At 44.5% G+C, this 21,172-nt stretch overlaps 1 protein-coding gene across 1 annotated transcript in view; it reads right to left on the bottom strand.

Moving 5' to 3' along the window:
• The window catches only part of ATP6V0D2 (ATPase H+ transporting V0 subunit d2), a 31,730-nt gene extending 11,390 nt beyond the window's left edge, over positions 1-20,340 (bottom strand). The window contains exons 1-3 of the mRNA XM_066266454.1: positions 20,045-20,340; positions 13,431-13,602; positions 929-1,107 (exon numbers count right to left, since the gene is read on the bottom strand). Of these exons, the coding sequence (XP_066122551.1) occupies positions 929-1,107; positions 13,431-13,602; positions 20,045-20,174 (481 nt within the window). The 5' untranslated portion in view covers positions 20,175-20,340. The remainder of the gene's footprint in view (positions 1-928; positions 1,108-13,430; positions 13,603-20,044) is intronic.
• Positions 20,341-21,172: the final 832 nt, after the last annotated feature.

The following is a 21,172-nucleotide window of genomic DNA, read 5'->3' as shown; positions in this document are numbered from 1 at the left end:
CTATGTGCGCGCCCTGCACGGCGCGCGCGCGCGCACACACACACACACACACACACACTTTAGTTTATCCTCACAATGCTTGGAGCTGTTCACATCAAGGCTTCCTTTTTGAAGTCCTCCCCCACCCCCCATTATCTATTAGCAATACTTACTGTCTGTGGCCTTACTATGTGCCACATACTGAGTTGTACTTATTTAGTGTCTGATTTAGTTTTCAAAGCTCTAAAATGGGGAGACAGAGGGGAACGGAATTGCCCTGTGCCACCTAGTTGGGACCAGGCAGAGCCTGGCTTCGTGTCCCCAGATGTCTGACTCCAGGCCCACCTTCCTTCCTCTGGGACCTGCACTCTCAGCATCTAACACTTGATGACACAATTTCTTTTTCTAAAACTTTTGTTCAAAGTGACAAGTATTTTGACAAATGATCAACAGGGCATTGCTACTACCCAGGCTTCCTGACTATAATGTGTGCAGAATTGGCATTTTGAATACTGCTTTAGGTCATTCGACAGACGTTCCTCAGAAAAAAATGGCATTCCTGAACTTCCTGAAACAAAACGCTTCTGATCTGAAGCCTTATTTAGAGATAACTTCAAATGAAAGGATAAGGCACTACTACCAAACAAACAAATAAACCTCTAGAAAAGTCATGTTTTGAACTATTACAAGTCCTATCATCTGTTTGCTGTGGTCTAGTACAGAGGAAAAGGGTTGGGAGGTGAGCCTCAGCTCCTTCTGAGTCACTGGTGACCCCGGCAGGTGACTTCATTTGTCCTGACCTGAGAAATGAGGGGGGTGGACTTGGCGTTGCCCTTCATGTCCCTTCCACTCCCGGTCTCCTCGACAGACTGACGCTGAGTCATGGGGAAAACTGTGACTCGGATGGCCACATGCAAGGGCAGCTGTAGCATCCCGTCCACGCTCATACCTAAGGGCGTTTCCACCAGGACAGCATTGAAGAGGTCGGAGGGCGTCTCTGCAATGTTCACTGCTTCCATTTCCGTGAACCGGCCCAGCGGGTGGCACTTCCCCAGGATTTCCCTCACAGATTTTTTCTGCAGCGCGCCGTTCATCAGCAGGATCACGTTGTCAATCATGTAGCTGCAGCTGGTTGTTAGGAGGGGCTTGGCCATTAGGAACACCACCACCACCACCACCACCACCACTCCCAGTCAGAGTGAAACACACCCCACCTGCAAACACCCGTCATTGGGCCCGACACTCTCATTAGGGAAGGGGGTCCCTGCATTTTGAACTCTGGGGTTTAAGAGATGTGGGTGGAGAATATTTGACTCTCTGTGGTTGCAGAGTTGAAAAGAAAACTATATTCAATGTTATAATAAAAAATTAACAGTAGGAGAAGACGACCCTTGCACAGTGACTGCCCCATGGTGGGGTGGGGGAGAGGGTGTTACATGTCTGCTTTATCAGGATGGATCGACTACAGCTTAAAAATCTGAGAAACAGAAACCCAGGGCGTATTATCCAAACTTTGAAAACTGACCTCTTTGATCTGCGATGAAGCCCATCATCAAGGATTCAAAATTTAAACTATTTAAAAGTGAGTTTTAAAATGTAAACACATTTAATTTTTTTTATCTTTATTAAAAAGATTCTGTATGTATCTCTCCTTGGAGGCTGGATTCCTATTTTATGTGACTTCTTCACCCATGTAAGCTTGCCAGGATGTTCTGGGTGCCTGTTCCTTCATGGGCTGGGCAGCTGGGACCACCCGAGCACTGAGGTTGGGAAGTGACAGTGACACAGACCCTTCTCCACAGAGGGCCCAGTTTGAGGGAGGAACTAGGCACAGAATCCACTAGAATTGTGGCAATGTGCACACACTCTGCCAAAGAATTTACAGAGTGATTTGAGGGAGCACTCAGACCATCTGGGACTGCACTTCTCAGGGAGGGATGGTTGAGCTGAAACGGGCAGAGCGAGTAGCCATTCAGGCAGGCAGTTAGGTGGTGGGAAGTGTCGCCAGGCAAGAGGACATCTGTCTGGGGCTGTGCATGGTTGGGGAGGGATCGAGACTGAGCACAGGGTCCTGGCAGCCAAGACACAGAGTGTGGGGATTAAGGGTGATGGGAGATGCAATGGCTGTAAGCAGAGGAGACATCGGGATTAAATAGAAGAGGTGAGTGCTTACCTAGGAAGGTATTTTACCCGAGTTATTTTTATTTAATCACGACAACACCACCATGGTGATACTAGGTACTATTATTATTATTATTATTATTTTCAAGCTGGAAATGGGGAGAGACAGTCAGACAGACTCCCGCATGCGCCGGACCGGGATCCACCCGGCACGCCCACCAGGGGCGACGCTCTGCCCCTCTGGGGCTTCGCTCTGTCATGACCAGAGCCACTCTAGCGCCTGGGGCAGAGGCCAAGGAGCCATCCCCAGCGCCCGGGCCATCTTTGCTCCAATGGAGCCTTGGCTGCGGGAGGGGAAGAGAGAGACAGAGAGGAAGGAGGGGGGGTGGTGGAGAAGCAAATGGGCGCTTCTCCTATGTGCCCTGACCGGGAATCAAACCCGGGTCCCCTGCAAGCCAGGCCGATGCTCTACCGCTGAGCCAACTGGCCAGGGCCTTAGGTACTATTATTAATCCAGAGGTAGAAACCTTATCCATGACATGGCTACCAAGTGAGGGAGCTGAGGACCACCCTCTGGAAATTTCTCCCAATCCTCGTCTACACTGTTTAGTGGTCAAGGACAATAGAGGTTTGGGCTGTGGAGCTGTTAACTGGGAGGAAGTGTTGGAGGGCAACCAGCTTGCGGTGGGAGCAGGTTTGGACAGAATGAGTTCAAGGTGCCTGGGAGCTATCTAGATGAGGAGCCAGGTAGCCCCCCAAGCCCGCGTCCTGAAGATAGCAGAGGTCAGAGACACTGGAGGTCCAGGAGTGGTGGCATCTAGTCGGGAATGAAGGGATCACAGCCCAGTGAGTAGAGTTCTGTCCCGAGACCTCTGAGGAATATCAACTGAGAACTCTGGGGAATTCCAACATGTAAGGACCTCGATGGATTCCAAGAAGGACTGACAGACTGTGGGAGGGAAGCCAGCACAGAACATTCTGGGAAGTTTTAGAGAATTCTAGGAAGGGGGTGAAGTACCAGTGGCCACAGGGAAGTCCAGTCACAGATGCAGTGTTCACAGGACACAACCACTAAGAGATCACCTGGGGATGCAGGGAGGACACTTTGCGTGGACTTCATGGAAGTGGGTGGGTGGAGGCAGAACCCTGGTGCCTACGTGTTTAAAATGAGTGGAAGTAAAGAGGTTTAACAGATAAAGTTCAAACTACAACTTGGATGTAAAGGAAGAAGAAGATAACGATGTGGAGACCCAGCAGCCAACAGGGTGACTCACTTCCAGTTTGGGTTTTTAAGACCAGAGGCAAATGGCCTGGCCAGATAGCTCGGTTGGTTAGAACACTGACCCGAAGTGAAGAGGTTGCTGGTTCAATCCCCAGTCAAGGAACATACAGGAATAGCTTGATGTTTCTGTTTCTCTCTCTCTCCCTTCCTCACTTACTAAAATGAATAATAATAATAATAATAATAATAATAATAATAAAAAGACCAGAGAGAACTGGAGATGTTTAAACAAGAGGGCGAGGTTGCCCGTTAGAACAAAGGGACAGCAGATGGGTGAGTCGAGGTCCTCTAGTGATGAGACTCAGCCACGGCTGCAGTCCAGGATTAGAAATCACACCTTTCACTGAGTGTCCTGGAGCTGGGCTGCATTTCCTGATGGAAAACTCTCCTTCACAGTGGTGGTGCTCTGCAGTTCGCCCCAATGAAACATCCAGGGAAGGAAGGCCTGGAGTAGGCAGTGATCTCTTTATAAAAAACACACATGACCATAAGGTCTCTACACCTCCCAACCAGCAGAACCAAATGTAGACATTATGGAACTTTAGAATCCTCCTTCTCCCTTGAAGATGATACTAGAATGGAAGTGCTTACATAAATGTCCCTGTACGACTCAAAAGCTATTACCCGAGAAGGCAGCCACTGGCACTGAATCCTAGCAGACGTTTAATTGTTTCCTGTGATGTAAGCATGTGAGCTGCTAACAGTCCCAATCTGTAGATGACTGCAGCACCCGTGGTGACGGCCAACCGACATCAATGGTGTAAAGATTTAGCCCACACAGAACACTCAAACTTATGCTTGTGAGTGTGTGTGTCTGTGCGTATGTGTGTACTGAGTCTTGTTATTGTATACAACAAAAGCAAAGGCGATAGAGATCAGATTCTGGTTGATTTCAACTCATTACTTAGTGGCTTTGTTTCTAACGTGGGCCAGTAGCACTGGTTCTCACAGCGTCGTTCAGGAAATGAAGTGAGAACCCAGGCTTAGCCCACGGCAGGGTCAGGACGGGGAGTCTCTCTCCTGTGCCCTACCTCATCCCTGTCCATCACACATATGCAACCAGGTATATAATATGGCTCTTGGGGTGGCAGGGGGATAATGTGCCAGGAAGATAGTTTACTGTCTCCAGACTAATCTTTATAGACTTCCAGGGTCATGCATACGGTGGTTAGCAATGAAATCACTGCTGATGGAGCCCAAGTAATTTTTGAGCCTAATGACACCTAGGAACTCCCCTGGTGCAAAACCCTCGTGTTTTGGGTACTTGTGCTGGTAGGTACTCTTTGCATGGACTTCATGGAAGTAGGTGGGTGGAGGCAGAACCCTGGTGCCTACGTGTTTAAAATGAGTGAAAGTAAAGAGGTTTTACAAATAGAGTTCAAACTACAACCTGGACGTAAAGGAAGAAGAAGGTAATGATGTGGAGACCCAGCAGCCAACAGGGCGACTCACTTCCAGTTTGGGTTTTTAAGACCAGAGACAAATGGTCTGGCCAGATAGCTCGGTTGGTTAGAACATTGACCCAAAGTGAAGAGGTTGCTGGTGTCAGACCCAGGATTAGTGTCTATTCAGTCAGATGAATTTCTCTCCCACTCACTGTCTAGACAAACATCCTCATGTACAGCCCCTCCTAAACATTTTTGTTCTGTAACTGTTATGGCACCTGCAGAAATCATTACGGAGGAAGTGACTCAGTTTCAAAAATTTCAGGTTGTAAGAATAATTTTTCAAAATGACAACCCTTTGTAAGGATTTTACTATGTGCCAGGCATAATGTGTGTTTTCTCACTCAACCTCACGATTCAGCGCTTTGTGGACCATGATTGTCACCACTTCACAGGTGAGAAACAGGCTCAGCAGTATTCACAGCTCATCCCAGGTCACTGTGAGGAAAGAGGCAAAGTCGGGACCCAGAGGCCAAACTCTGGCTCCCTGTCAGATAAGGCAGCTAAGGCCAGACAACATTTTGGCATTTCCTTTTGGTCTTAGAGCTCCTCTCTCTCCTTTGCTCCCATTCCTGTTTCAGGGTCTTCAGAGGAACTGAAATACCAGTCCTGTTGATAACTTTCAGATTGTGGGCCGAGGGGACAGTTGTGAAAACGGCAAATGATGGTGAGACGTGAACACGGCGAGTTAGAGCAACTGTTGCACGGATAAAACTAAGTACTCAAGGGTCATTCCCCGCAGCTGAGAAATGGCTGTCATTTACTGAGCACTCTGGCATGAGACAGAAGAAGAGAAACATCTTTTGAGAACACAGGACAGTGAAACTCAAGTCTAGAAGGAACGTGGCAGATCCCTTCTGAAGACATAGCTACTGTGACTGGAGGGTGTTTATATTATACATCCTTTCAGGCTTCTGTGGTCAGACCTTGAGCTGAGCATGAGCCTGCATTATCTAACTTCCCCAAACCTTAGAGGTGTTCAAGGTATGCAGAGAGGAAGACATTTGTCAACAGAAGGACATGAGGGCACCAGAGATTTCAATAAATTTCTAGAACATTTGAAACAGATAAAATCTTATTGATGGAACAGAGCAAAAAGAAAAAAAAAGCCACAGGTTGGAATGTACACATGATAAAGCAGTGGCCGTGTTGGGAAATGTCCAGGGACATGTCCAGCTTGGCTCGGCTCAAGGTGAACAGAGACCAGGCTGGGGTGTGGTGAGACAAGGAGTCGGGACAATGAACTTGGAAAGGGTTGACTGCCGCCATCTTCACCCGGTCCTGTGCAAATGAAACCCCGCAAATGGCAAACACGTGTAAATCCCAAGTTTCCCTTTTTTAAAATAGGGCGTAGAGAAGATTAAAATAATTGTAAAAAGCAATTAATTTTGCTCTCACAGTCATTTCTTCTTCCAACAAAATAAAATACTGAAAAATTGCTTGGCAGTCAGTACTGCCTGTAATGACGTATTTCAGAACAAGAACAAGAACACCGACTACTATGCATTTTCCAAACTCTTAGCAGTTCTGGAACCTTTAGAGGACTTTCCTCTGGTGCTTAAGTTTCTCTACAATCTTGCTCTCTAACCCGGCTGTTCAGATTAAAAATCCCCCACTCACTGGTCCTTTTCTACATCAGTGTCTTTGTTCCTACTTTCTCTACAGGAGAGCTTCCCTTCCCTGGTGACTGCTAAAAATTGAAGTCTTTCCCATCCTTTAAGGTTATATTCAAATGCCACATTTTTCATTAAGCTTTGAAAATGGCTCCAGCTAGAAGTGATGTTTTTGCTTTCTCTAAATTTTTTGTATTTATATTTATCTCGGGATAAAATTAATGTTCAATACACATTGGCATTAACAATGGTAAGCTTGAGAATAGTTAGCTTATTCATTCATGAATATTTATTATATATTTAAGGAGGTAAGACTTGGATGCTAGCACTAATTCTGCTACTGTTTGATCAGGTCACTTTACATGTTCGTCGTAAACACAGTTCTACCCATCTCTATTAGTGATAACATCCTTAAAGACGGGGACTCTGTTCAGCACATTTTTACAGTCTCTGAGAGGCCAGAACCATGTGTGCCCAGAACACAAACACAACGATAATTTTTTTAAAACAATTAATAAACTTTCCTCTCTGTTCATACACTTAGGTTAACTCTGATCCCCACCAGGTAAATGGAGGTGAGAGAGGTAACTGCTACCTGGTACCTTACCCTGAGCTCCTTTTCTAGGGTCACAGATGCCTATTTCTTGCTTTTTCTATACTTTTCCATTGAGGAGAATTTTACATTAGAGAGATTGCTCCAATGTCACCCTACTCTATCAATGTTTGTGGACATTATGCAACTCACAGGAAAACGCCCACGAGTGCCTCTTCCGGACAGTTAGATGGGTAAACATGTTGAGTGTTTATCCTTCTCTGCTCCGCACTCAGTCAAGAACAGTGGTGACCAGGTCTCACCTTTATCATACTCAAAATACCAGTCATAACAGGTTTGGGAAAATCTGATTTCTTACGTCAAGAAGAGAAAAAAACAGCCAAAGGGACAGGAGAGAAACAAGGATGAGAGAACAAACTGCTCATATCTATCATAATCTAAAATCTGCATATCCGTTGACAAAGCAATTTTACTTCTGGGAATCTATCCTAAAGAAATTCTGGCCTGAGAAAGCCAGATAGATGTACAATGAAGTCTGTGGCAGCATTAAATTAAGTAGCAGAGAAACGAAACCACTCAGGTGGACCAAGGGGAAAAGGAACACCCAACACAATGGAGCACAATACGTGCTTTAAATAAGATAGTTCTATATGTCTATGTAGAAAATTCTTAATAGATTACAAATAATATGAACACTGACTACTATGCATTTCCCAAACTCTTGTTCTAAAACAAACAAACAAACAAACAATAAAACCACCTATGTAAGTATAATTGTATGTGTGTTTGTTTACACACATATATAACTTTTTTTTTTACAAAAAGGTTTGGAAATATAATGCAACAAATTTATGAGTGGTTACCTCTGGTCTCTGGGAAATAGATACTGAAGTACAGTCTTTATCTGCTTCCTTATTTCTAAAATGACATTAATATTAGTAACACCTGATAGGGTTGCTGTCAATAGTAAATAAATTTGATATACATGAAGTGATTATAAGAGTCTGGCTTGTAGTGAGCACTATATAAACCAAGGGATTAAGCAAAAATTCAAAAAAGGAAGATAAAACAACTCATAAACACAGACAATAGCCTAGTGATGACAAGAAAGGGGACTAGGTGGAAGTAGAAAAGGAATAAATGGTGTTGGAAGAAGTCGTGAGCTAAGGTGGTGAACACACAATACAATATACAGATGATGTATTACAGAATGTAAACCTGAAACCTATGTAATTTTATTAACTGACATCGCCCCAATAAAATCAATACATTAAAAAAAAAACTTTTAAAAACACACATGCTCTTCCATTGAAAAAATAAAGCAAACAGGTAAAGTAAGATGAGAGCCTTGGCTCTGTGGCTTAGCGGCGGGGTGGATTCCAGGACAGCCTCAGATCTCTTTCATAACAATTGCTGGGGGCGGTGCAATAGAACTCGGGAGAGCCGGTTCCTGGGACCAGCCACGCCCCCTGGTGGTTGACCTACACCTAACCAGGAAGTGGATGGAAAGCAGAGGAAGAGATCTTGCAGAGGGGAACTGTCGTGTGGATGGCAGCCTAAACACATCCACATCCACGACTTTAAATTAACATCCTTAACCCTCAGACACAAACTTCGCTGATGTCGCGTGGCATTGGCCACCCGTCAGCAGTGCTGTCTGCCAGATCTGCCTCTGGTTTTCACCCCTAACACATTGACTAACAAATCACCAATATCCAAGTGCTTTATAAACTATAAAATTCTGAATTGTCTGGGAGGATTTTTCTAGCACTCTGTAAGGTGTTAATTACAGGACTACATATTGATTTAACAAATATCCAGTGGTCATGATATACTATTGAATCCAGGTAGAACCACAAATAGAAATAAAGTTTATAGCCAAGAGAGACTGTACTCTCCTAACGGTTTCTCTCCTATCCTCACAGCTGTCAGAGGAAATCAGATTTTCTAAATTAAAACACGTCCATTGCGAACAGCCCTGGTGTTACTACTACTGCTACCCAAACTACCTCCCCACTTCCAACTTTGCATTAGCATTGTACCCAGTGTTTTGTGACGAACTTGTATTCTTTTTTTTTTTTTTTTGAAGCTGGAAACGGGGAGAGACAGTCAGACAGACTCCCGCATGCGCCCGACCGGGATCCACCCGGCACGCCCACCAGGGGCGACGCTCTGCCCACCAGGGGGCGATGCTCTGCCCCTCCTGAAGGTCGCTCTGCCGAGACCAGAGCCACTCTAGCGCCTGGGGCAGAGGCCAAGGAGCCATCCCCAGCGCCCGGGCCATCTTTGCTCCAATGGAGCCTCGGCTGCGGGAGGGGAAGAGAGAGACAGAGAGGAAGGGGGGGTGGAGAAGCAAATGGGCGCTTCTCCTATGTGCCCTGGCCGGGAATCGAACCCGGGTCCCCTGCACGCCAGGCCGACGCTCTACCGCTGAGCCAACCGGCCAGGGCCGACCACTTGTATTCTTATATACAGCTTTTAAACATCGCTAATGGCTAGTTATATTTGAAATTTTAAGCATTTTTTTTTTTTTTTTTTTTTTAGAAACAGAGTATATTTTAACTAGGTCAACTCGGTAGTTTGTTGTGAAATGACCATGCTCGCTTAATTAACACTAAGACTTTTTCCATATTCAAAATTCTAATATTAGCAAACAATCAGAGGCGGATTAAGGTCAGTTGCGCCCCGAGCACAGAAGAAAATATTAGGCTGCTTAAAAAAAGAGAGACAGAGAAAATAAAAATACATGTTAACCATATTTTTAAATAAATAAAAAATATTATGTACTATTAATGTTAAAATTGCTCATATGAAACCAAACTTGGTATAACTAGAAAGAAATATAAAGTTAGGGTTTTGTGGGGCCCTTCAGAAGTCAGGGCCCAGGGCGCCTGCCATTAAATCTGCCTCTGCAAACAATACATTGTGGAATCATCACATAAGAGGAATGGTTGATCGACTGAGTCAGTCATTGTAGATACACAGCATTTCCACATATATTTGGGGAATATTTCCATCATGTGACACCTGTCCCTCAATCCAAAGTTTATAAAACCTGGCAGCTTCCTGACTCAGTTAAAATCAGACTGTCCTCTGTCATCATCAATGGTCAGATTTTCTGAATTCATCTAAAATCTGAGCCAACTAATTTTACAAAGTCTAGCCTATTGTTAACAGTTATTTCAAACCATGATCCCTATTCTCTTTAGATCTGTGGCTCCGGCAAGTTACTGCTCTTAGGTTTTAGTTTTTTCATCCATAAAATGGGGCTAGGAACCGAGTAAAGCTCATCAGGACGATTAAATGGGATGGGGTGTAGGGCCCCGGAGTAGGGCAATATGCTACAAATGCTGCCCAGTGCTCTGACCGTCATTTCTACTCCCACATACAGGGCCACCCTGTCTCTCAGCTCAGGGATCTTTGATGTCTTTGTAATGTCCCATGACAGACATCTGTCCAGGAGGCATCGTAGGCGACATTGATGATCAGATAAGAAGTTGTATCTGAGGTCGCCCTAAACCCAAGCACTGGGAAGGGGGAACCGTGTGAGCACACCTGGCCTCATCTCCATCTCCTTATATTGTGAGTTTTTGCTAAAGATTTTTATATTTAAGAGAGAGTCTTGCAGATACCAACACACTTCCTTAGCCTGCTATTGGAGACTGTCCATATTCTGGCCTGAATTTACTTCTCTAGCCTCCTTTCCCCGTGTCTCCCCCTCCCTCTCTGCACCCCCAGTCCAGCCAGACTGACCGGTTGCTCACTGAGCACAAGCCTTCAGCCCGGAGTCTCAGCCTTCTCTGGTCCCCAAACTCTGCCCATCTCTAGGCACGGAAGCAATGACACCCTGAGGGGAAGGCTTTCCAGAATCCTCTCAAAGAAACTAAGTCAGTCCCAGGTTCATATCTAGTCTTTATCTCCGAATCACTGTATCTGTTGGCAGCGGTATCCTGCCTATCAGTGAAGTCCTGAGCTGGAGCACTGACTGGAGGCTGGACGGAATGGGCTGGGAACCGCGCACTGACCAGGCCTTCAGCGCACCCGCCCGCTGCCTCCTCATACTGCGGCCACTGTCGTAGGAATAGAACAGTGTCGTAACCCTAAGGACCCCCCTCTTGCTTAGTTAAAGACAGCAACTTCAGCTGCCACTCTAGTCTCAGTCCTGACGCCAAAATACATTCTAGAGGAACCAAAGTTTTAGATGGAAAAAATGAAACATCAACAGTAAATGAATGGAAGAAGAGACCCGTGGATTTATGAATTTGAAATGGGGAAGGCCTTTCTACGCAGGATACAATAATCAGAAGTCAGTAAATGAAAAGAATGATGATTAGAGCTAATTAAAAATTTTCAATGTTTCTACAATAAAAAATATAAAAGTTAAATTATATCAAACTGAGAAAATAATTTTGCAAGACAGGGAGTCCTCGGGTTACAGGAGCGAGCTAGTTTGGTTGCATGGCGGAACACTAGGCAGTACAGTGTACGCTCAGTTACTTATGTCCTTCTCCTTTTTCTGTGGCTTAGTTGTGTTTTTATCTTCTAGATTGTGATTTTACAACTGTGTTAGGATAGTTAAGCAACTTAGACTACGGTATGTTTTGACTTACACCAAAATTTGAGTTACGTCACTGTCGTAGGAATGAAACTGTGTCCTAACCCTAAGGACCCTTCTATATAATATATCATGAAGGGTTAACTTTCTTAATTACAAGGAGCCCTTACATATCAACCAAAATATAGATATTCCAACAAAAAATAAGTAAAGTATCTGTCAGGTAGCAAATACAGATGACTAGCTAATTAAGGGATATAAATTAAAGCAAAGAGATACAGTTGTAGTTTTTTTAAACCTATTGAATGGGCATTTAAAAAGAATGTCTGATATTCTTAATGGTGTTAAGGACACAGGCTTTCTCATGCACTCCTTTGGGATTGCAAATCCCAAAAAGTAACTCCTTTGGGGTTACTTTTGTTAAGTACAACTGAGGAAAAAAAAAAAGACATTCCTTTAATTCACTACTTCCACTGCTAGAAATTTAGCCTGGAAATAAATTCAAGACTTGCACAGTAATAAGCTAATTGTGCAGCTTTTTATAATGGAAAAAGATGGACATAGATGACTGGTCAATTGAGTCATGAGACGTGCCATGTACAGAATTCTATGTAGTTATTAAGAAGGAATGATGCTGACGAATAGTTCTAAGAAATATTAAGTGGAAAAAAAGTGCAGAAGGTACATGACCATGTCCATATGAACTTGAAGTGTGGGGGAGGGGAGGGTTGAGTGTGTATCAATATAAATCCCCAATTGTACATATTTTTCTGGGAAAGTACATAAGAAACAGAGAAGTGTTACTTTTGGGGAGAGGAACTGAGCGAGGAAGCAGGGGACATGTGGAATAGAGGAATATTTTCCTTTTATGCCTTTATGAACCATTCTAGGGCTAGGGCCTCTTGTGCATAACTTCGTATGGTACCTCTAGATCTAACGTTCAGCTACTGCTGACCCCTGTTCCTAGGCTCAGGGGTCCCAAGATTCTAGTGCTGGGTATAATGTACTAACTGGGTAAATAAAAGGACCAGTACGACCGTGTGCAAGTTCAACGTTTTTTAGAATGAAGGGTCTTCACAATGAAAGACTGTGAAGGGTGAACCCAGCACACCATGGTCATGACAGGGACTCCTTATCCTGTCGCAAGGGGGTTCAGGAAAGGGCAAAACAACTCGTGATATTTTATTCCCACCCTGATAGGTGATCCATCCAAAAATGTCACATAGTACCTACCATCCATCCCCACGCTGGCCCGAACACTTTAACCATCAGCACCACTTGTTTTAAAACTGAAAATTGAGCCAGGCCAGGTGATAGCACAGTGAATAGAGTGTCAGACTGGGATGCAGAGAACCCAGGTTCGAAACCCCGAGGTTGCCGGCTTGAGCATGGGCTCATCCATCACTGGCTTGAGCCCAAAGGTCGCTAGCTTGAAGCTCAAGGTCACTGGCTTGAGCCCAAGGTTGTTGGCTTAAGCAAGGGATCACTCGCTCTGCTGTAGCCCCCTGGTCAAGGCAGGTATGAGAAAGCAATCAATGAAAAACTAAGGTGCTGCAATGAAGAATTGATGCTTCTCATTTCTCTCCCTTCCTGCCTGCCTGTCCCTATCTCTCCCTATCTCTGTCTCTATCATAAAAAAAGTCCAACAACTGAAAACAGGGCTTTTTCCAGAGGCTCCTACCGCCTACACAATCAGGTAGATAAGTCAGAGACATCTCTTTTCTAACAATGGAAGTGCGACTCCCCAAGCTTGTCCGTTGCTGAGGTTTGCATGTATCCAAACATACAAACAATAGGAAAGGTCTTCAGCCAAAACTCCACCTAAGACCCCAACTGCATCTGCAGGCAGGATCCCACACCAGGACATTCTGCTGTCACTCACGTCATGTAGGTGAAAAACGTGCTCAGGGGCTCCAGGGAATGATTTCGGAAATACTCAAGCTCTCCGCACAGCTTTTTCCTCATCTCGGTGTCGATTTTGGAAACAGTAAGGGGGTTTGTCTGGTTAGCCAGGAAGTTGCCATAGTCAGTGGTCTGGAGATGAACCTTCAGGTCTGAAATTGAATGAACCCCAAAGCAGGTCAAGTTTGGAGCATGCAGTAACAGCCTTTGCAACAGTACTGATTCTATGTTATCTTCATGATAAATGCATACTCGATTATTATTACTTATTATTAGATCTTAATATAAGGTCTCTGTATAGATTTAGACAAGTGTATTTCTCTAAAGCAATAAACAACTCAAGGTTAATAGGAATAGCCTAGGACAATATACAGTTTTTCAGTTTCCTAAAAAATGTAGAATTGTCTAGCACAGCTGAAAAGAACATTAACAGCCACCTAGTGCAGAGATGAAGCATGGGGTTCACCAGCATTAGTCATAAGAAACAGTTGCTTGTAAAACAAGTTGAGGAGGACTGGGTAGGACATCTTTTATCCTGAAGACAACAGGAGCCGCTGGGGGACCAGGGAGTCTTCAACATCTGAGATTCAGTAGCCAGGTCTTCTTCCTTAGGATCTGGAATAGCTAGATTATATTGTACATTGGAAATACTGTTTACCTGAATGCAGAATTTACTTGCTTGGTTACCTATTTAATTAACTTAAAATTTTTTTAATTTACTTTTTTTTTTTGGTTGCCACATCTTGTTTGTCCTTTGTTTTTGCAGTTCAGAATTTCACACTATTCAACAGTTTGCATTCTCGGTGCTGAGGACTATTTGCCAACAGAAGGGACACAAATGGTATTTCTTTCAGAACCATGATATTTAGCTCATGGGACATATGTTTCGTTTAAACAAAACAACTGTCAAACCTTTCTGATGCCAAGGAGACCCTGAAATTAAATGTCTCTTAGCGATGTTGTCACGCTGTACCCGATGTGTGGGCAAAAGGGAGATGCAGTGGATGGGACTTTTCATCCCAGCACCAAAAGGATCCAGGAGACACTTGAATTGAGATCCTAAGAACATCTTAGGATCTGCAATGCTCGCTCCCAGACAGCGATGGATCACCAACAACAATGCTTACACATAGATTTATACTTTTCAAATGGGTTTAGTCTTTCTTCCTTGCCTTTTCTGAAGTGCTTATCTAAGTAGGTGTGTGATAAATAGGGCTCTGTGGTCAAATACATTTGGAACAAACAGGCTCCCACACTGCAGGAAGGGGAAGGCTTTGACGCATTAATTTGAACGCTCTTTGGTATAGCACCTCCCCAGCCACTGGGGAACAAGGGAGCTGCGCGCATGGCACACTTTGGAAAATTACACTGCTTTTTCATCCAGAGCTGTTGTGTGGCGAGTGGTAGGGTGGCAAGTGGTAGGTTTTATTATTATTATTATTATTATTTCAAATGAGGAAATGAAATGTTTCCCAAACTATGGGGTCACTACCAACTCAATCAGATTATTAGGTCCCAAACAGCAATGGAAAGAAAATTAAAAGGCCTGCATTAGGCTCTTATCATTATACAGAGGCGTATGTGTGTGTGTGTGTGTGTGTGTGTGTGTGCGCGCACACACACACACACAAGGTCATGGTGGCAAAAGGGTCTCCTGTGGGCTCAGTTACTGGACTCAGGGATTTTTAACTTGGATCACTTGGCTAAAGAGGCAGGACAGGGACCTGGACATCGTGGTTATTTCTATTTATGTGTCGGGCAGATAGGTTATAGACAATGATGACTGTTTTGGTGTTTATTTTCTGGCTGCTTCCTGCTTGGAACTCTCTATGAAAAGGAGCGTGCAGATCTTCCAATCTCTAGAGATCCCTGTGAAGGGGCTACCCTTGCCCAGGCCCTGCGGTTCTCCACACTCTGCAGTTTCCTGTCTACAGAGCAGGGGCGGAACCTAGGCTTCAGGTTGCTGTGGGGGTTAAACAGGACGGGCGTGAGGATCCGCATGGAGAAGCCACCCCATCTTATTATTCCTTTCTCTCCTCTCTTGCGCCCATCGTGTCTAGAATAATTTGATTCTGTTGGCTAAGGACTGTGGTGTTTACTTTCTAAACTGGCAGTTTTTCAATCAATGGGTTGGGAATGACCATCACATCTTATTATTACTCTGATTTTAATAAATATATCACTATTATATAAACCAGAATTCTTCCTCCACGTTTGCTAACTCTTCCATCTTATATCAACAAAAATCAAGTCCTCATTGGTGCTTCACCACCCCACAGAGCCTACATTTCCATAATGACCTCTGAGTCCCACCCCTGAAGCAGCTGGTTTCCAACTCCTGGCTGCCCCTCAAGTCACCGTGGCCATCTCCTCATTGACTGCATAGACAGAATGGTTTTACTATACATTGTCACTTAATAGTAACCCCCATCTCCCTGGATGGAGACACAGAGGCCCAGAAAAAGCCTGAGTACTTGACTGAAGACCAGCCACACCTGTTCTCATTCAGCATCTCAAAGCTCTACAGCCCCACCTTCAAGGTCCTTCAACATTCTTTTGAAGCCTGAATTCCAGCCTTATCTCCAGGCATGCTAGACTGCAGCCAAACTGGCTCAGTTCCCCATCCATTCACCTTTATGTTTTTCTTATCAGAAATCTATTACTTTTCCCCATGGGCCTAGAATATCTCACCAGCTCAACTCCCTTCTCCTCCCCACCTACCCCATCTCATTGGCATTTCCTAGCTTACTATCCTCCAAAATTTGGAATCCTATCCCAAATACCATTAACCATAACCATGAAGCTGGAAGAATTATTTCAGGAATTCAAGAGCCCTAGCAGAAAGGGGAAACAAATTCTCATTGTAAACATACCAAAGTTCAGAAATACTTAAGAGTTCTCAGGAGTTCTCAGAACTTAAAAACATCTTCAGAAATCTCTGCTTGCCCCAGAAATGGGGAGGTAGACCAGGGAGACATCATCTAAGCAGGGGTCCCCAAACTTTTTACACAGAGGGCCAGTTCACTGTCCCTCATACCGTTGGAGGGCTGCCACATACAGTGCTCCTCTCACTGACCACCAATGAAAGAGGTGGCCCTTCCGGAAGTGCGGTGGGGGGCCGGATAAATGGCCTCAGGGGGCTGCATGCGGCCCGTGGGCCGTAGTTTGGGGACGCCTGATCTAAGGGGTCTTATTTTTCTTCTCTAACGTGGAAGCCCTTTTGGGGCAGGGACTATATCTTTTTTATCTACACTTCTTTGGCTGTGGCTAGAAAGGGCTTACTATACAGTTGCTGAATTAACCCCCACTTGGAGGCACAGTGGGAAAGGAATGAAGGTCGTGTTCCTGCACAGGGACGGCATTGTCGGTGAGATATAATCTGCTCTTCTCCCTCCCTTCCAAAGAAAGATGACAGGGAGGACATGGGAAAGGCTTGCCCCTGAGACCCCGAGTCCTCTCACCACAGCTGAAAGCCATGGACACTTCCACCATATATTTTCAAAGATGATCATTACTAAATTCCAGAGCTCTGAAGTGTCCGCTGTACTGCTTTGTTTTTTTTTGCAGGTGAAAGAATATTTACAACTGTCTTGGTCTGTATTTGTAAAAACCTGGTGAAAATAGCACCATTGCCTTAAGAAGGCATGAAGGAACCTCACTGCATGTTAGTCAGGGGGAGCAGTGATCTGCCAACTCTCTGATGTTCTGGAAAGGGCAACACTATGGAGACAGTGGAGAGACCAGAGGTCTCAGGTGGAGGTTGGGGATGGGTTCAGGGCAGTGAAACTGACTAAAAGTGCTCTAAAAAAAAACATCTTGGCCCTGGCTGGTTGGCTCAGTGGTAGAGCATGTGGAAGTCCTGGGTTTGATTCCCGGTTAGGGCACACAGGAGAAGCATCCATCTGCTTCTCCACCCTTCTCCTTCTCCTTTCTCTCTGTATCTTTCTTCCCCTCCTGCAGCCAAGGCTCCATTGGAGCAAAGTTGGCCCAGGCGCTGAGGATGGCTCCATGGCCTCTGCCTCAGGTGCTAAGAAGAACTTGGTTGCCGAACAACAGCTCAGATGGTCAGAGCATCGCCCCCTAGTGGGCTTGCTGTGTGAACCTCAGTCGGGGTGCACGCGGGAGTCTGTCTCTGCCTCCCTTACTCTCACTGAATAAAATAATAATAATAAAAGTCTTTATACAAATATGGAGGTGTTAATGCTTTTAAAGAATACCTTATGCCCCTTTACCATTATTATTTTGGTTCAAGTTTCTTGTAAAGAACTTGAAGGTTTCTGTGTAGACACAGCCTTCAAATTGTACCCATGCACTGGCCATGTGAGAGCTTCCCTCTCTTGCCCCTGGGAGGGATTGCATCAGAGTGTCCCTGCGATGACTCAGCTCACTCTCAGTCCATGATAGGCCTGGGAACAGGTGAAGACCTCTCACCACACTTGCACAATTTTGCACAAACATGAATACTAGGATTCTTCAAAGCTTGTCTGGACAGTCTTTTCATTTTCTCCCTTCCAAAGCCAGTGGGAACTTCATATACTCCTTGCAAGTGGCTCTAAAATAATTTGTTGACATCAGGACACCTTTCTTTTTCAGATTAGAAAACTTATCTTTGCCGAGTTGGCTTTTCTGTTAAAGCAGCCATCTGCTTCCACACACCGTAAGTATGCTCCAGACGCTGTGACCACTCTGATGGTACAAAGGGGAGGTGGCTGGCTTCTCTCGGTGCGTTCTTGGAGGCAAAGGTGCACTGCCATCCACAAGTTCCTTACTATCCACCACCCTGTGAAATAATCAGGCAGGGCAGGCATGACTTTCTCTGTCACAATGGAGCTGTCCACAACCAGGATCTATTCATGGACCTTCAATTCATGCTCTGACAGGCATTTTCGTGAACAATAGACACATATCTGTTACTGAAAGCCAAATAGAACTTATTCAAAAGACTTCTCTCAGAAGCACTCATTCTGCCCTGTGCTCATTAATTTATTATTTTACCTCAATTTATGCATATTTCTTATAGATGATAAAGACGCCACAGTCCCCAAACTTCTAATATAATATGCTGACGGGACGTAGGAGTTGGAATTATGTTGTGATTATTTGTAGCCAGCAGAAGAATTAGGAAACATCCAAAAACTTTTTCTGGCTGTTTCCATGGCCAATGAAAGGAGACGGTGCTTCGGCTGGGCAGCTCGCCTCAGCTCCGGCTGTAGCTGGTCAGCATACAGACAAGTGACCCACGACCCTCAGCCCACGTCAGAAGCCTGCAAAGTCACCTTCACATTCTCCCACTTTGTTTTTTTGCTCTCTACGACTCTTCCAGGAGGGTTTATCCTTACTGCTTTTTTGCTTTTTCTAGAATAAGTTGGAATTTTTTAAAAGAAACTTATTACGGCCATATATATACAATACTATTGTATGTTTCCAAATTGAGTGCACATAGATGTTTTCAAGAACAAAAATATGTACTGTACCATAGCTGTGACGTCTCTGGTAAGGTTTTGAAAACACTGTAACTTAAAGATAGTTTTCAGAGATGGGGAAAAAGGGAAATGTCAAAGGATAGAAAGGTTTGGTTTTACAACACAAGTCCGTAGCCTACAGTTAACTCCCACTCCCCCACCCCCACCCAAATAATAATGAAGCGGGAGGAAACATTTGAAGAGGATGGGCAGTTTTACAGGAGAGACTGTGGTGATGGTTTCCCGGCTGAGTACTGATCGTACCTCAATAAACTGATTTAAAAAAAAGAAAAAAAAGATGCTCTTCATTTGCAGAGAGCATCACAGTGGCAACACCCTCCCAGGCATAACCTCACTTTCTTATCCAAACGACTTGACAAAGCAGGCATTACTATTGCATTTTACAAGTGAGAGCTCTGGGCTCAGTGGCTGCAGCCCCAGGTTACCTGTCTACACACCCAGCAGGGGTCAAAGTCAGGACCTTTGCCTCCAGCACTGGCCTCACCACACATCCTTCTGTGGATTTTTTTTTTTAAACTTTCAGTTGAAGACAAACGTCAAATAAACTCTCATGGCAACAGATACTGAGGAAATGGGGTAGAGTAAAATTTTCTCAACCAAAGTTCTTAGTATTTTTTTAAAATTTTAACCATAGACCTCTGGGCAATTTGGTGATGTCCTTCTTCAAATAATATTTATAGACATGTAAAATGAAAGTATATATAGGATTTCAAAGGAAACCAAATATATTACTATATAGATATCAAGATATTTCAAAGAATATAATACTGTGCTCCTTTACTATTAAGACATTAAACATCACAATTAAAGGATGACAGCAGTATCTACCATAATTTTGAAAGTGATCACAAAGCATCTACCAAAAACTGTATAAGGATCTAAAAATATTGACTTTCTATTGGTGACAAAGTACTTACATTCAAAAAGAAATGCAAATTTTCACTTAGACAATACAGAACTTTGAGATATAATGGTTTTTCTGGTGGAAGTTTGTGGACCCCCTGAGGTCCGGGCCCTGGGAACGAGAACCCGCTCTGGGCTCTCAGGCCCTGGGACCAGCCCCTCCCCTGCGGCATCATTTTCTGTCTAACCTGTGAGAAGACCAGCTTACCCTCCAGGGTCTCGCACTGGACCAGGTTGATGTAGTCCTGCTGGGTCAGGAGGCCGGCCTTGCACCCTCGCACCAGGCCCTCCAGGTAGCCGTGGTCCACATTGAAGAACAGCTCAGCACTTTCCATCATGGGGACAGCTTAGGGCAGGTCAGGCTGGGACAGCTGGAACAGCGGGGTCTCGGGCAGCTCTGGAAAACTTGCGTTGGTCTGGGGAAGTGTTGGCTGGCAGGCAAGGGAGTTCTCAGGACTCATCTATCAGCTGATAGTCAGGGGATTTGTGACTGGTTTCCTCTGGTTTCAGTGACTTTGAAGGGAGTGCTCAGCCTTGTTTATAGCCAACAGTGAATAAGCTTGATGACCCATCAACCCCCAAAGCCACTGCTGCAGGGAGGAGGGCAGAGAGAGGGGGAGGGGTCAGGGCTGGTTCTGTCCTGCACAACCCCTGGGCCATTCCCAGCTTTGTTATTGGAAAGGGGGAAACACATTAATATTTTGTAAATATTTCCCCCCCCCCAGCTGAGCTTTCAAATGTAAATTACATTTGTCCTTAATTTCTTCAGGAATATTAATATAAAGAGAAGGCTGTTCCTTCCTTCTTTCTTTTTTTAAATTAAGTTATGTAAACACATCAGTTGCAAGCAGGCAGATTGGAAAACCCCAAGAAGTTAACTTAGCATTTTTTATTTTGTTTTAAACTTTGAAACTTTTTGTTATGAGACATTTCAAACATACACCAAAGGAAACAATACCACAACTAACCCCCACAGGTCCATCACCCAGCTTCAGTAATTATCCGCTGAAGGCCAGTGTTGGGTCTGCTTTACCAGAGGTCAGCAGGCTTTCTGTGTAAAGGGCCAGAGAAAGAGTAAATATTTCAGGTACTGTGGGCTCCTAGAGTCTTTGTTCCAGCCACTCAACTCAGCCACTGTAGAAAAAGCAGCCACAGACCACACATAAATGAACGAGCACGACTGTGTTGCAATGAAATTTTAGTTACAGAAACAGGTGATGGGCCAGACTTGGCTTCGGAGTTCTACTTTGCCAACCTCTCATCTCTTTTACTGTGCCCCCTTCCTCCCCACCCTGAATCATTGTCAAGTAAATTCAAGATAGCCTATCATCTTATT

The sequence above is a fragment of the Saccopteryx bilineata genome, chromosome 3 (assembly GCF_036850765.1).
Source record: "Saccopteryx bilineata isolate mSacBil1 chromosome 3, mSacBil1_pri_phased_curated, whole genome shotgun sequence".
NCBI classification, from domain to species: domain Eukaryota; kingdom Metazoa; phylum Chordata; class Mammalia; order Chiroptera; family Emballonuridae; genus Saccopteryx; species Saccopteryx bilineata.
Note: the sequence above shows the minus strand (reverse complement) of the source record. Positions and strands in the feature narration are given on the sequence as shown.